Consider the following 16,224-nt stretch of genomic DNA (forward strand, 5'->3'; position numbering starts at 1 on the left):
TTTTCGAAGTGTGCTTAGGATTGTTCCTGCAGTCTCCTAACAAGTTTCCTTCTCTTTTGTGTGCCTTGCCCACCGATTTGTTTGAGTTTCCTGGTCATAGCTGCCTGCTGCTGTTTCAGCCACTTGAAAAAGCAGTCCTTTCGATGGACTTTAAAAGGAGAGTGGATGGACACAGTTGAATTAGGATTACTTAAGAACACCCACCTCAAAGTCATCCTTTTTGTGGAAATAAACAGAACGGGTTGCTCAGCTTGCAAACAGAAACAAAACTGCAGCTGCTTCCTTTTAGTCCTCCCGGTGGACCTCACAAAATACATTCAGACTTGATGCTGCCTCCTGCAGTTCGGTAGAAATTCATACATTGAACATGTGTACAGAAAACGGCCTTTCTCCTTGAACACGTAGAACAAATTCAACAGTTTTTCTGTCAAATCCATGGAGGAAAGTGTTAAACCCTTGTTCCTTTAGTATTACTTGGAAAATCCAAATTAGCAGTAGCGAACTGCTCATCATTCGGGGTGCGAACTTTGATCAGCTAGGAGCTGCCATGTCTCACATTCCCTCTAGTCATTAAGATCAAGGTCAAATTCAGGGTATAGCTCCTTTGTGGTGACTCCTCTGATCAGCGCTAGAAGAGAGAAACAGAAATGAGAAAGATAACTTAATCTCAGCTTGCTTTCACAACTTTTCCACAACTCTTTCTCGTACATCTTTGATATTTTCTGTATCAAATAGTCTAGCTGGAAGATCAATGACTTCCTACCCTAGTTATATCACTTCTGTCTCACTTTCCACACAACTCACCTTCAATAATTCCTGTCAGAGCAAGAACTGGGACTTGGGCTATGTTTGCCCCGCAGGACTGAAACAAAATGCCCTATGAAGTGAAGCCCCCCAAGCCTTCCCTCCAAAGGAAAACAGAGAGAAAGTCGTACCCATCTGGCCTAAAAGCATTTGTCCAATGTCTTTCATCTCATTGTATTCATGGAGCAGAGCGATGTGGCCGTCTAATTCCTCCACGTTATATCCCCTGTAATAACAAATTTAGAAAGATCATAGCAGCACAGAGCCGTTTCGTGAAGCCAGATGGGGTATTGGGTTGTCCTTAATGAAAAGACTGTACTTGAGGCAGAATCTGATCAGCAACATAACATGCTGCTCCCCAGCTGTTCACAATTCCTCTGCCCAACATTGCCTAAGTCACAAATTTCCCTGTTGAGGAAGCACTGGCTCCTATTATTACTATTAATTACATTTCTATACTGCCTAATAACTGAAGCTATCTGGGCTGTTCACAGTGGCAGGTAAAATAGAACACAGCATACAAATAGCAAATCATAAAATATACAAAAACAAATTTAAAAGCTAAATTTAAAACCAAAGTTCAAAAAGTTACACTAGCTTACATAAATTAAGTCAGAAGACCTGTTAAACAGTTGACGTAATATCCCAATATAATATAAAGCTGATTAAATGCCCTGTCACAGAGGACAAGCTTAACCTGGGGCTTAAAAGTTGGTGCCTGGCAGAGCTTGGTTCAAAAGTGGGGGGCTGTCACTAGGAAGGCCCTTCTTGTTGCCACAAACTGAACCTCCTTGGAGGTGGCGATCAGAGGCAGGCCCTGAATCTTGATTGTAATGTACAGGCTGGGAGGGGCATTCCATTAGGTCATGTGGTCCCGGTAGTGTAGGGCTTTATAGGTAAAAACCAGCATCCTGAACCGGGCTTGGAAGCATGCAAGCAGCCAACGCAAGTGGGCCAGAACTAGTGTTATGAGTTTGGCCCTTCTGGTCCCAGTTATTATTCTGCCTGCCTCATTCTGCACAAGGTGCAGCTTCAAAAGGGTCTTCAAGGGCAGCCCCACATAGAATCCATTGCAGTAATCTAGTTTAAGAGATTACCAGAGCAAAGATTATGCAAACCAGGCTATCCCTATTTAGATGGGGGTGCTGCTGGGCCACCAGCTAAATCCAGAAGGCACTCAATGCCACAAGGTCCACTTTATGTGACAAAAATGACTCAAAGATGACTCAAATGACCCAAGCTACAAACCTGCTCCTTCAAGGGAAGTGTGACTCCATCCGGAACAGGTTAAATTACTTCCAGCTGGGCAGAAGAACGACCCACCAGCCTGACCAGATCGGACGGCAAATTGTCCAGATACTGGGGCAATTTTAAATATTAAGCAGTACACCAAACATGGTCAGATACGTACTCTGCCAGTAACTGGGCTATTTCTTGATCCAGAGCGATATTCTTGTGTTTCAGCTCTTCAATTTCATGCTGCAGGGTCTCCTTATTGGTATCTTGACAGGCCCCCCGAGGCAGAACCTGTTGAGCAGAGACAGTGACGCTTCACAGGCTAAGGGAAGGATCCCCCCACTCCCCACCCATCTAATGCACTTCAGGAGCATAACTGGCCACTAATGGGGCAGGAGAGAGGGAGCATGCACATCAATGTGCAGAACCACAGGGTCGAAATCCAGATCACTCAGTTCCACGTGTTTCTATAGCTTTTGCCAAGAAAAAACAGAAATCCTACGCTGAAAGGGCTGCACGAGTTCAGTCTCCCTAGTTCTGTCAGAGGCATCATGTGTCTGGTAGTGACAAAATCCTAAGATTCCTAGCTTTCATTTCATCAAAAATAAGTGCTGGCTGGTTTCAAGTCTGCTCATTTGCAGAAAAGCTTTAGAGCATCTTAAAATGAGAAACACTTAAATTAACTCTATCTGCCCCCACAAAAAAAAGATCATCAACACTCACTGAGTACATTCACAAGTTTGACTTGTTCTAGAAGAACTAGCTTAAAGCAAGAAACTCAGCAATGTTAGTTTACATTTAGTTTTATTTATTATTTTATTTATTATTTAGGGGACTTCTATGCTGCCCCATTCGCCGAAGCCTCGGGGCGGCTCACAACCATAAATAAATAGAATCCAATAAAACAATATAAATTAACAATATAAATTAAGTCTCCCTGGCCAAAGAATAAAATAAATAAATAATATTAACAATTAAAATAACATTTGAATAAAAAGGTCTTCGCCTGGCGCCGAAAAACAAATAATGACGGCGCCAGGCGGACCTCTCTGGGGAGCGCATTCCATAGATTGGGCGCCACGGCAGAGAAAGTCCTCCTCCGAGTATTTACCCTCCTAATTTCCTTCACGGAGGGTTCCCGAAGAAGGGCCTCTCCCGCTGATCTCAAGGGGTGGGCGGGTATATATGGACCCGTTAATTGTAACCCATTAACCCGTTAATTGTAACTTTAGAATATAATCTAATTTTAAGAACATAAAGCAGACACTTACAGGGGACTTGAATCGTGCATTGCAACTCTTCTGGGTTCCAGTGGGTGTCCTTGGTTTAAAAGAAGAGGAAAAAAACAATCATTTAAGAATTCCTCAAGCGTCAGCATAAATAAAATATTCAGGGCAGCTGTTTGGACAGTATCTGTGCATATTAGAGATGAAACAGACATGGCACTTTCAGTCTGGGATTGGATGTCGCAGAATTTCTGCTTTTTAAAAGTACATTAATGCAGCTATGAAGAATTAACTAGAGCAGCAGCTCTTCCCTACTGCAAATTTTCCAGATCTTTATGCCCAATTTCAGTTGGGTTGGTGTTGCAGAAATTCATACCTCAGCCAGAAAAAAAGGCATGATGGAAGAACCTGTGAGGGGTTGCTTCAGAGCCAAAAGTTATCTCCCGTTCAAGTCATGCATGCTATTAAAAAAAAAAATCAAACGCTGAAGTCTGTTTAAGATCAGCTTACAAATCTCCCCTATCTTATTGAAATCTGTGTGCACAAGAAGGTGGCCCCAGTATATTTTGCCAGCCCCGGCCACCTAATTTCACCTAATTTTGCCGAGTGTTGAAAATCTAGGTTTCCCCAGATGTTGAGCACTGGCTGAATGACTTCACAGGTTAGGCACTGAAGGAAAATGTGACTTAAAATGTGGCTTCCTAACCACATGTGGCTCCCCTGGGAGGATGTGACCCAGTCCACGCGGTGGTACCTTCTCAGGAAGGGCTTAGGTGACGGTCGTCCAGTTGCTCCAGGGCTCTGCTCCCATCCCGATGCGTGCTCCAGTTTATCCAGCGCGCCTTGCAAGTTGGAGGCAGAGCAGCTGCCCGTCTCACCCGCTTCCTTTCCCTTTTGCATGCTGGGATTTGTAGTTGAAGAAGCGGAGTTTTCACTACCTTCTCTCCCCCAGTGCATTTTGGGACACGCAGGCGATCAAGCCATAAGCGCATTGCCTGCTGGGGCTTGTAGTTCTCTGCTTGATACTTTTCCAAAGTTTGGGGATTGCTGCTTCCCCTCCACAAAAGCTGTGAAAGAATAAGATGAGGAGTTCATGCAAGTGATTTAGGATTCAAAAGACCAGACTGGGAGGGGAGTTTGTGTGGCTTTTTTAAAATACAATGGGCAGACTGTGCTTCAAAACAGGAACGATCAGAAAAATAAAGCTCATAGCAAACACGAACCTCTAATGCAGAAGTCCATCACAGCAAGATTTCTAATACATTCCATGAGAAGAGTATTTTTTGCTTAAAAACATCACTTTGACCCATTACTTCTAGGTTTGAGGTTCCCAGACACGTAAAGGCGGAATCCTAGAATCAGAGATTTGGAAGTGGACTTGAGGGTCATCCAGTCCACCCTGCTGCTCACGGCAAGGCGTTCAATGAAACTTGCACCGTCCAGAAGTCCGTCAAGATTCAGCATGGCCAGGCACCTGCTGAGAAACCACACTCCTATCGGGGGCCCACAAGCCAGAGGCCTCTGGATCCAACTTCTGCTCAAATGCAACCAGCAAAAAGAAAAATTAGCCTCTTCCAAGGCAGGCAGCTCCCTTGCTGTGCAGCTCATTCCACTAGGAAATGTCCTCTAATGTTTAGCGGAAAGCTGCTTTGGCAGTTTCTGCCTATTGGTTCTAATCCTGCTCTCCAGGGCAAAAGGGAAGACGTTTGCTCCGTTTTCTGGGTAGCAGCCCTTCAGATATTTAAGGACCGCTCTCATGTCTCCCCTTAATTCTTTCCTTCTCCCGGCTAAACATTCCCAGATCTTCTAACTCTGCTTCCAAGGATGCAGTGTTGCAATCCATCCTTTAGGCCTCTGGGCTCTCCCATGAAAAACACAAAATGCCATCTGATATTAACCTTTCTGGGAGTAAAACCCATTGAATTCAATGCAGTGTAATTCAGTGTAGGATATAGCATTGCTGTGTTAATCAGCTTGTAATGTTTTGTTGTTTGTACGCCTAATACACATCTGCTTCCAGCATTATAATTGGCTTTCAGGCTTAGGGCTCCTAGCGCTACTAATCTGAAGACATTTTGTAGCTTTTCTCTGTTTGCATTTGCTGTTCTTGTAGCTGTATCACACAGCTGACTCACAGTTTGTGATCAACTACAACCCTGGGATCCTGTCTCCTAAATGGTTGGTTTATGGATGTCCGGTGGCATGAGGTATTCTATCCTGAAGTTCCTGCCAGTCCCTTTAATTGGAAGAACCAATGTTTTTATGTCACAGAAGAGAGTGAAAAGCTTCCTCTACTTTCTTCAAATGCACAGTTGTCCCATGGTGCACTGGCGCTTTGTCCAGCTTACTCCAAATCTGCAAAAGCACTTTGGGTGATTCTCGCTTTTTCCAGAGGGCCAAACTAGGGACAGTCATTGAAAACTGTCCATCTGTCAGGATTGCAAACCACACAGCAGTGCCCTTGCTGAGCAAGGGTCAGGATTAACGATCTTTGCAGTCCTTCCGACTCTCAGATTCTGTGATCAGTAGCAAACATCAAACTTCTTCTAAGAGTTGCACAGTGGATCCGAGGTCCCTGCAGCTGCTGTTTTTCAACCTTGTGGAACTGCAACTAAAGGAAAAGTGTGCTGCTTCCTGCCCATCCCGTATCACTCCCAAATTACATATGCGGTGTGCAAAACTTCTTACATACTGACTCACAGGGAAGGGCTTGTTGTACCTGAAATACCAGCTGATGTTTTAGGTGCCTGGTGAATGCCCCACTGTAACTCACACTCATTGAGAAATCTGCAGCGCTCAGTAAATGTGTGACAAAAGTGGTGTTTCTTTGTCATTTATTATAGGGAGTTATTTTTTAATCCTTCCCAGGACAGCTTGTGGTCCTAGTGAATAGCAGTATTCCATATTTATTGGAATGAATAATTATCTCCAATTCTCCACAATCTGCTGCAAGTAAGGCATGAAAACTGACTACATTTCAAAGCCCTCCTTAAAAATTATCAGCTTTGAGTGTGCACGCCAGCCAGCATGGTTGACTGGGGAACACTGGGATCGCAGACTTTTTTCTGTCTAAACACACTACGGCTGGGCCCTGAAACAGCTCCCCGACTTGCGTGCACTATCTGACCCGTACACTGGCAAGCACACCCGCAGGCCAGGCAGGAAGTGTGGGCTTCCGTTCCCCGTGGCACACGGCCAGAGGAGCCGCGGCGTCCCCCTCGCCCCCACAGCGCTCCAGGCATGCTTGGTCGCGTGTGCAGCGGGCCTCGAGCCGTACCTCTGGTCCTTGACCGTGTGAACAAGGCGCCCCGGGGCGGAACGAGGCTCCCGGCCGCGGAGGCGACACGCGCGAGGCCGCACACAAATGGCGGGAAGCGCTCGGCGCACGCGCGCTGGGGCCGTCCCGGCCGCGCATGCGTGCGCTCGGGCCGTCCCAGCCGCGCCTGCGCGCTGCGGCCTCGCCGCCCAGGCAGGCAGGCAGGCAGGCAGGCCGGCGACGGGCGGAGCCTCCGCTGCCCTCGCGCCGTCGCTCCCCTCCCACCCCCGCCCCGCACCGGGCTGACGTGGCCCGGGCCCGGCGCGGACATGGCGGACGGCAGCAGGCAGAGCAAGCTGGCGGCGGCCAAGAAGAAGGTGAGGGATCGGCGCGGCGCCGGCGGCCCTCCTCCCGGCCCGGCCCGGCCTGGCCCGGCCCGGCCCGGCCCGGCCGCCCCCGGGGCCTGCTGGGCTCGGGCCCGGGCACGCCCCCGGCGGCCCCCGCAGGCCCGATCCGCGCCTCCCTCCGTGCCGCGGGCCCGGGGAAAGCAGCCTCCTTCCCTGTGGGCCGGCCCGGAGGAAGCGCCTGCGGGGGACCCTTCCCCGGAACCGCCGCCCCTCGGGAGCGGCCCTCCTGGCCGGGGACATCGCGCGGCCGGGCACAGCCGCTGCCCCGGAGCCCTTGGGTGCCCTCCCGGGAGGCCTGCAAGAGGCCCCTCGTCGCCCGCGCCCCGCAGGTTTGGGAAAGGTGTGCAGCGATCCCTCTCTGCGCGGAGCGTCTCCAGAGCACCCCTTGGAGGCACGGGGGGGGGGGGCGAGGGCCGTCCCCCCTTGAGAGACCCCTTGCGGCGCCCCCTCCATAGGCCGAGCGCGGGGACGGCCTCTTGGTACTGATCCCAGACTTTAGGGCACCCCTTCGAATGCCTGGAAGAAGGGCCTTCCCGTATTCGCTTAGTGTCGGTTGGAGAGATGCGCGCCCCCCCCCCATTATTCTGTACCTTGCATGCATCACTTTGCAAGCATGGAAAGGGGACTCCAGCATGCATTTAAACCTCGGATTAAATATCTGAAAAGGGAAGCCGGGAAGAGCATCTCTGCCTCTCTGCGTGCCTCGTTTAATCTTACTGGACATCCACTGCCTGTCTGGAAAGGTATTCCTCTTTTGGGAAGAGGGGGTGGGCTCTTGCGAACGATCCTAGACAGACTTTGAATATACGAAAGGGGAACCCTCCCTGTGTAGCTTTTGCGAGAGAGGGCGTTTTATCAGTCCTCCTTCATCCTCCTTCTATATACATTGAGAGGCAGTGTGGCGTAGTGGTTAAGGGCATGGAACTGGGACTCAGGCGTTCCGGGTTCTGGTCCCCGCTCAGCGATGGAGCCAACCGGGTGACTTTGGGCCAGGCACAGACTCTCAGCCCAACCCACCTCACAGGGTTGTTGTTGTGGGGATAAGACAGAGGAGGAGAATGATGTAAGCTGCCTTGAGCCCTTTGTAGGAAAAAAGCGGGACATAAATCGAAAAACAAATAAATAAAATACATATTTTCCCATTAAATGCTTGAAAGAGGATTAATGGCATGCTGCGTTAACTGATGTGAAGACTGCACACCTTCTAAGCACCTTAAACACGTTCCTTGAATGCCTGGTTGGGGATTCCCCCCACCCCCCCCGAATATAGAGGTGGGTTGCGTGAGGAGTACTTTTTCCTTGCTAAGCAACACCTTAGCTATGCTTTCTCAGTGCCTCAGAGCAAACGTGTCCTGTAGAAGAATAGCTGGGACAAGGGAGGTCTGCCGAATTGTTACACAGCTTAAGCTCAAGAAAAATGTAATTGGGATATCAATATTGCACTCTATATTATGAAATATTACAATATTGCACTCTGTATTATGAAATATTACAATATTGCACTCTGTATTATGAAATATTATTGTAACGCTTGAGCCGAGAAGAAAACGCTAGTTGCATTTTAATAAAGGGACAAAAATACTCTTTACTTTTGCCTCTTGTCCTCCAGAATGTGCCCTTTAGATGTCTTTGAGAACTGTTGCAGGCTATTTCTATAATAGCTAGGAAGCCATTACAATCCATGTCAAAATTCCTGTCCACCTTGTGTTGTTTGCGCTGAGAATTCCTAGGCAGCACATACTTTTTGCAAGTATGCTTGCTTTCTACTCTTTAAACATTACAATACCACATGGACATGTACTCACAAGGTAGCCAAGGATCCAGAAAAGTTCCCTTAGTTTCGCACGTGGCTTCTGTCCGTGGTTGGAGGGGTAGGCAGCTGTATATTGAGCCCTGTAAGGAGCACCGATCCTTAGTGCACCTCAGATACAGCCGTGCCATGAAGTGGGAGAAGCTGCTGTCTCAGGCGGGGAATTTAGTTGCAGAGCAAATGGCAGTGAATTCTGGGCAAAGCTCCGGCATTTTGGGTAAAATCCACACCCCCGTCTGGCGTGAACTGGTTCTCTGGTGGTTAGGGCGGCAGTGGTGATGGCTTCACACTAGATGCCAGCACTGCACATGCCTTCAGGGATCATCACATGATCTGGGATGCATGGTGAACCCTCCTGCCACAGGCAGCTTTGGTCAGTGGGCCACTGCAAAATTGGGGTGGCGGGCGGCACATTTAGGGCCTTGCGAATTTCCTGGCCTGGACGCCCGGCGGGTGGAGGAGTTGTTCAACATGTGCCATGTACGGAGAGCCAGTTGAGAGTGCACGGCAGCGACAGTTGCCACTGAATTCTGTGCCAGACCCCCAGAAGGCTGCGCATCACGAGTTGCTTCACTGCGCTGTCGGTTGCCTTCTTTCTTCCGCTTAGTAGGAGCTTGGACATACTTCGCCTTCCTTCTCAAAAGGCCAGGACCATTTTTTGTGCATGGGGTTGAGAAAAAGGGAGTGGATGACTCCCGTCACCATTTCTTCGATGTCCCTGCCACCTTGTGGGAAGCTTTTTGGAAAATAATCTCCCAGGTTTTTCCCTGGAGGAGAAGCCGGAGCCTGTTCCCTCCCATTATACAAGCACTAAAGGATTCAGGGCCTTTCTGTGGGTTAAACTTGATATATAGGTCTACCATTAACACAACAAAGGGTTTAGTGGCACGTGAAGCCGAATAAATTTATTCTGGCATAAGGTTTTGAGGATACTGTTAACTTACCAGATGCCTGAACGATTAGCCTCAGATTGGAAGATCTGTAGACCAGTGTTGGTACCCCTTTGGCATCAGTGCTCGGCTGCTTGAGATAGTGGGTAATTTAACAATGTTTTTACACCACATTTCCTTTTAAAATCTCCAGAATAGTTCCAAGTCCATAAGCATGATGCACATGCATATATTCCATTCTGAATCAGATTATTGGGACTTTACTCATTTGGCTCTGTAGGTTCGGTAAGGGAAGCCTTTTAAGTTTGATAGTGTTGATATCTTAGGCCCCGATATATTTCAGTGTCTTTGGTTCTGTGCAAAAAAAAAAAAAAGGTGACATGTTCTAAACTTAGAAGGCTCTGTGGAAGGCATTTGATCCAACTGCACAGCAAGTGACCCAGTAAGCTGTATGCAGGCCGGGCAGCCACACACTGTGGCCTGCCTCATTTTTGACTGCCCGACTCCGTTTCTGTGCTCTAGGACAGACAACAGACCTTAGAGGTTTCTCTAAGGTCCTTGATGGGTTGTCATTCGTAAGCAGGTGTGTTGCGTTCGTTTTTTGTTGGTAATGACCTGGCCAGGTCTGCTTCAGCGCTTGCATTCAGCAGGGGAGCAAGGTGTGGTAGAAGGCCCAGCTCTTTACCTTGTGTTCAGGAAAGGCTTAGCTGAGAAAGCAATTTTTCTGAGCGCAATTTCAAAGAGTGGCTGACGTAAGGATAAAAGAATAAGCTTTGGTCTTTAAGAATTCCCTCTGTTCTGTCAAATATCTCTGGCATGGACTTGTGGCTAGACCTCACCCTTATTTGTGGGCTTGTTTGAGCAAGTAATCATCTCTGTTGCTGATGTTTGAAATCAGATGAATGGTGATCCTTCGCAGAATGCAAAGAGATGAGCATTAGGATGGTCAGTTAGTCTTAATATTGAATAATAGTCTCATGTTTTCAACAGCTCATAGTATAGCAAAAAATGTTGAGGAAACATTTGTTGAAATTATAAGTAACCAGGATAAAGCCCTGTCAAATGTACATCAGTCATCCACTCAACAAAGACTTCTGAGAGCTTCCTGTAAAACCAGCCAGATTATTTTCTGACATGTAAACTCTTTGTAATAAAGATGATTGGAACTGGGCTGGAATACGTCTAGATTGCTAGGTTCTGTTATAGATATATCTAGAAAAATCCCAGGTGCCTAAGTGCTTAGGCAGCTAGCAATCTGAAATATTTTTCTCCCAAATCTCATTGTAAAGGAAGTCCACAAGCAGAATTAGGGGAAAAAATACTTCAAATTGTGATTTGTCTGGGCAGTTAGGTGCCTGGGTTTTCCTACAGACTTCTTGGATGCTTGTTGTTGTCATATGCCGTCACATCATCTCTGATCTATGGCGACGCCATGAATGGAAGCCCTCCAAAATGCTCTGTCCACAACATCCCTGCTTAGCTGATCTAAATTCCAGGCTGGATCAGTGGCTTCCTTTATGGAGTCAGTCCATTTCCTGTTCTTCCTTTTTTTTCTTCTGCCTTCAACTTCCCCTAGCATGATTATCTTCTCCGGTAAGTCTGACCTTCTCATGATAGTATGGCATCCTCAGTTTCGTCTTTTTTGCTTATAGGGTACGTTCTGGCTTGATTTGATCTGGGACCTGTTTGTTTGTCTTTCTTTTGGTTCCAGGTATCCACAAAGCTCTCTTCCAGCAGCATGTTTCAAATAAATGAATAAATCAGTCTATTAAATCGTTTCAAATAAATCAGTTGAATTAATCAGTGTTCTTCCTGTCAGCTTTCTTCATTGTCCAGCTTTCACACCCATATGTAGTGATTGAGAATCCAGTGGTGTGAATGATCTTGGCTTCGGTCACCAGTGAAACATCCTTCTATTTGATGATCTTTTCTAGTTCTTTCATTGCTGCCCTTACAAGCCTCAGTCCTCTTCAGATTTCTTGGCTGCAGTATCCCTTTGAATTGATGACTGTGCCAAGGTATACAAAATCTTTCACAATTTCAGTTTCTTCATTGTTGACATTACAGTTCTGTAATTCCTTGTATGCTTAAATGATAGAAAGCTATTCTTTTTCTAAATTTCACCTTTCCTGGCTTATGCTCCTCAGATACTTATATCTATGTAAGTATCTGATCCAAATCACTAATTTTTGTTTAAGTGTGTCATATGGTAGTGATGTTACACATTGTTGTTAGTCTCAGAAGTTGCAAGAAGCCTTCCAAAGGTCTCTGCTTGATCACTCTGTATTCTCTGGAAAGTCTGTGTATACTCTTGCATTTTTCCCCGGCTGCTTTTGCTACTGTTGAGATGCAACAGTAAATAGTACTTGTGCAAGTTTTACTGGATCAGCGAAATGGAACCTTAAAATTTCCGCTCTTGTAGCTGTGCCTCCCGTAGCACAAGGGCTACCCTCTGAAGGGATTTTCACGTTGCAGTTACCATTTTTTAGCTAGTAATCTGAAAAAATACACATGCATGTGTTTTCTATTCCAGCTCTTCATATATTGGCTCTTCATTTCAGACCTTATGGATTTATTTATTCAATTTATACCCTGCCTCTTTTCTTACAAGAAAGCAGCTCAGAATTCAAAGATATAGCAGATTTACTTAGTTAGGCTTCACATTTTTCTTCCTTTTCTTAGCTGAAAGAATATCAACAGAAGAATAGCCCTGGGCCAGCAGCTGGAGCCAAGAAGAAGCGAAAAGGTAAAGAAGGAAGTAGGCCAGAGACACCAACTAATGATGACACAGAATCTCCTGAAAATGTGAGTGGTTTACTTAGTATTTTATATGCTCCAGAATATTCTAACTCTGCTTGAAAATAGTTTTAACCTTGTAAGAACTTGAACAAGGCTGTGCTTCCCTTTTTGGCATTGGTAGAACAGAGAAGGTCAGCTAATTCGATAGAAATAAACATTTTGTTCTACAGCTGTATTCTGGGAGTATTTAATAGGGACGATTTGAATATGCCTTTGGAGTGAAGGCGGTGCATCCTTGCATATAAATGGATTATATGCAAGCGAGTTCCACTGACCTCGCCGGCACGTTGATCCTGGTGGTGTTTGGATCTCCGCAAATGTCCTTTTCTCTACCTTTGGCTTCAGGAACCCATTAATCAATGTTCTCATTCTCTCCCTTTTCTCAGCTGTTTCTCTTTCCCTTTTTCTTTCACCCTGTTTAGATTCAGAACATTCTGAAGGTGCTGGTGTCAGACCTTAACCGCTCCAATGGGGTAGCCATACCTTCATTGGACAAGAGGAAGGTGAGGCAGCATTCAGACCCTGTCCAACTGGCTTGCTGTCTATACTGCATGCTTCTGAGCCTGTTTCAAAATTAGGATTTCTCATGGGCGCGGGTGGATGGATACCTTATTTTTGTTTTCAGCTGTGTGGTTGTTGTGGCAGTCATTAACGCCGAGCTATTTTTAATGTGACTTTCCCTCCTCCCCCTGTTACTCTTGTGTGTGTTTCCCTGAACTCGGTTCAGATTACAAGCCTGAGGAAGGGCAGCTCCTTGTACTTCCCAGATAGCTTTCCAGGGGCAGCTGCTTCAGTATAATGTGAGGCATTTGTGAAGGGATTGGCTGGAGAGACCTTTCCCAACTTCCTGCGCTTACGCTGTGATGGAAACATAAGTGGTATTGTTCACTGTGCCACTTATGAGCTTGACTTCTCCTTTGCTCGCGATCTTCTCTTCTCCTTGTCCGTGCAATATTTAGAAGCATCTCCCCTCAGGAGAACATGTTCTTGCTCATCTCTAATCAAATTGTTGGCCTGGCGGTTGAGCTGTGTGGTTATTTGTGCCAACTCATGTTGTGACAGGCAAGGAGACCTGTGCTTGCAAAAGACTGGGAAGTAATTTCAGTATGCTTAGGCAGGCTTCCTTCCCTATCAAGGAAGCCCAGCCTATATGTATATTAGGAAAAGCAACCTCTCCTTCTGACGGATTCCACTGGCCCAAGCTGTATTTTACTAATAATGGTTCCGACACGAACAATTTGCTTGAGCTGACTTCAGCTTTCTTTAAAGAAAAGTTCCTTAAGTTTTAGGAATAGATTCATACAAGTAATTTTTTCTTGAAGACGGCCATATGTATCAGAACTTGTTGGGAATGAAGTTGTTCTGTTATGAGTTGTTATTTATTGTGCTTTTATGATGTCCTTAAGGCTCCCAAAGCAACCTGCAAAGATAAAAAGTAACGTAGATAAACACTGGGAAATAAAGCCTAAATATTTGCGTGGAACAGCTGTCCACCGAATATTTACATTCAATTTCTGGGTGCCGATGCGACCTACAGCTTTTATTCCATGTGGATCCTGTCACCGAAGTAATCATGTTGGTTTTCTGGCTGCGGTGAAAGGCGTGCTCTCCTCAGATTCATCTAATGAGCAGAATGCGGTCCTGTGTTTGTTTCGGGACAAACAAGACACGCTCCTAAGAAGACATGGGTGTGGGTACTCGGAGAGATCAAAGCTTCATCTCTTCTTAGACAGGCCGCGCAAAACCAAATTTCAGCTGCCTCATTACTGAACACGCAGCGTGTTAAAGGAGAGCCTTAAAAGTGGAACTAGGATTTTTGTTCCCATTGTGAGGTTCAGACCAGTTGAGCCTGAGATCTGGTCCGTTGTGACTTTCCTTTCTTGAATGAAGACAGTGAATGGCAGGTCATTCTACCCTCTGAGTCTCATGCAAATCTTTGAAGAAGACATCTAGAACCATCATAATGGTTGCAGCAGAGGCCTGACGGTCAGCCAGACTGATCGAGACACTTCCCCTGCCCTGCTTATCTGGGTCTCGCTGATCTGCAGGTACCAGTTCAGTATTCCTTTTATGATCTGGTCTCCAGCTCTCAGCCTAGAAACTTCAGGCAGCGTTTGGGGAGAGAGGATTTTTCAGTCCAACACAGGCATGTTTAGTTGCTCAGTTGTTACCTTCCACTCTCATGAAATGAAATGGATCTTCTGCCAAGGGATATAGGCTTTGCAAAACCTAAGGCTGACGTTGCCCTTCACTTTTACAGTAAGCCAAACCACAGTTTTAATTTCTGCAAGACTTTCCGAATGACAGTGGAGCATTACACATAATTTTTAATAGACTTGGAAGGGATTTTGGAAGTCATCCCTTGCTCATCTGGAATGTTCGGTGGAGGATGCATTTATGACAGCTGGCTCTCCAGGTCCTACAGAAATAACTCCAGCATGGAGAATCCACTTGCTCCCAGTGCAGCCAGTTGAACTCCCAGCTTCTGAATAGCCCTTGGTGGTGGTGGTGGTGTTGATTACATTTCTGGGCAGTTCACAACATTAAGTTACCCATCCAGATTTCAACCAGGACTGACACGGTTCAGTTTCCAAGGTTAGGCAGGCTCTGGAAACGTATCTTCATGTTTATCCAAAAGCTGCTTCCTTGCGACTTCCAGCCATGGGTAGACGGGCACTTTGAAGCTCTGCTGATCTGTCCCTAGGAAAGGTTTACAGAAACAGTTCGTGGGTGTGCTCGTCTGTGTCTTCCTCACCCGCATGGTGCTTGTAACCGTCGTATGTTTTGTGACAGGCGTACTGTGACGGCGATGTTGCCACTCCCAATGCAGAACAACCTGCTGCTGGTGCTCCCCCGTTGCCTTACAGCCACGGTTTGCCTAGCTCTGCCGCTCCGAGTCCCGATAGCATGCAGCTGTCGCAGGTTTGTGCATGTTTTCGTCCCTTGTACCAAGCACCCTGGAGATGTTTGTTCGGTGCAATACAAAGCAGAATGCGCTTTACACAAGGAGGGTGTGGTGAGATGAAGGGAGCAGAAGGTATCTAATTATGAAACCGGTTAGTCCCTCTGCAGGTTACAGCTATCAGCAGAACTGGGTGTGCAGTACGTTGAAAGATCCAGGGTGAACAAAGAGTTCTTTTTCCCCCACTGTCTGCAATTATCATTGATTGTAGCTTCATTGAAAGGCCTCTGAGTTGTCCCGAAAGCAAGGAATGCGCTTGGTCTGTTCTGGAGTGTTTAGACCAGGAGTGCAGAGCCACATCTGGGCCTGCAGTGTTCCCTGGTTGGGCATGACCACTTCCCGTGTCCTCCCCCCCCCCCCCCACTTTCCCAGTGACTGATTCTTTGCAGGCCTTCTGGCTGTTGTTCACTGTTCATTCATCAAGTCTGAACTCTCTGTCTTAAGGCTTAGTTATAGACAAGATAGGAGAGCTTTAAGCTAAAATATGCCACGGTTCTTTGTATGTTTGGGATCCACCCTTTTATCCTGCCTCCCACTGGAATCTGGTCCTGAAAGTGTCTCTGAAATGGAATTATCTGTCAGGCTGAAAGGTTTAAACACCCCCCCTCCACTTCATACATGTGTGTGTGTGTGTAGGTGTGAATCTGCATGTTTGTTTTTTTGAAATACTTACATGCCTTGTATTTTATTTTTTAGATATGTGACTCTGACCATAAAAATATGTTGGAAGAGACTAGGTGAGAGTCTTCTTAAAATGTTTATAACATTGTCTCTCCCCTTCCTCCTCACCACTGAATAACAGGACTGTGTTGAGTTGTGTTACTAGTTCCTCTT

General features: G+C 46.5%; 2 protein-coding genes across 7 annotated transcripts in view; one reads left to right on the forward strand and one right to left on the reverse strand.

The window, feature by feature from the left end:
• The window catches only part of GOLGA2 (golgin A2), a 35,428-nt gene that overhangs the window by 280 nt on the left and 18,924 nt on the right, over nt 1-16,224 (forward strand). For 2 of the 5 annotated variants that reach the window (XM_044440107.1, XM_044440110.1), the window contains exons 1-5: nt 6,836-6,899; nt 12,312-12,434; nt 12,851-12,931; nt 15,222-15,350; nt 16,087-16,127. In XM_044440107.1, coding sequence (XP_044296042.1) covers nt 6,852-6,899; nt 12,312-12,434; nt 12,851-12,931; nt 15,222-15,350; nt 16,087-16,127 — 422 coding nt within the window. In that variant the 5' untranslated portion in view covers nt 6,836-6,851. Of the gene's footprint in view, nt 1-3,721; nt 3,732-6,765; nt 6,900-12,311; nt 12,435-12,850; nt 12,932-15,221; nt 15,351-16,086; nt 16,128-16,224 lie in introns of those variants that run through there. The other 3 variants (XM_044440109.1, XM_044440108.1, XM_044440111.1) reach the window with 3 other exon arrangements.
• On the reverse strand, nt 338-6,616 carry SWI5 (SWI5 homologous recombination repair protein). 2 transcript variants are annotated; one of them, XM_044440118.1, is made up of 6 exons: nt 6,544-6,616; nt 4,021-4,333; nt 3,312-3,360; nt 2,216-2,331; nt 936-1,030; nt 338-628 (listed from the first exon to the last, which is right to left on the reverse strand). In XM_044440118.1, the coding sequence occupies exons 2-6, from the start codon at nt 4,221-4,223 to the stop codon at nt 564-566; spliced, it is 528 nt and encodes a 175-aa protein (XP_044296053.1). In that variant the 5' UTR covers nt 4,224-4,333; nt 6,544-6,616; the 3' UTR covers nt 338-563. The 2 variants fall into 2 exon arrangements, with proteins under 2 accessions (XP_044296053.1, XP_044296052.1); XM_044440117.1 differs by lacking the exon at nt 6,544-6,616 and adding an exon at nt 4,490-4,569.

The sequence above is a fragment of the Varanus komodoensis genome, unplaced genomic scaffold (assembly GCF_004798865.1).
Source record: "Varanus komodoensis strain SLA01 unplaced genomic scaffold, ASM479886v1 scaffold36, whole genome shotgun sequence".
Taxonomy (NCBI): Eukaryota; Metazoa; Chordata; class Lepidosauria; order Squamata; family Varanidae; genus Varanus; species Varanus komodoensis.

What these genes read in the sequence shown, in the direction of transcription:
- SWI5 (XM_044440118.1), bottom strand. Translation starts at nt 4,223, where the DNA reads ATGCACTGGGGGAGAGAAGGTAGTGAAAACTCCGCTTCTTCAACTACA. An exon ending in ATGCACGATTCAAGTCCCCT is followed by an intron (nt 2,332 to 3,311) that starts GTAAGTGTCTGC and finishes TCTGCTCAACAG; the next exon opens with GTTCTGCCTCGGGGGGCCTG. An exon ending in AATGCTTTTAGGCCAGATGG is followed by an intron (nt 629 to 935) that starts GTACGACTTTCT and finishes TCTCTCTTCTAG; the next exon opens with CGCTGATCAGAGGAGTCACC.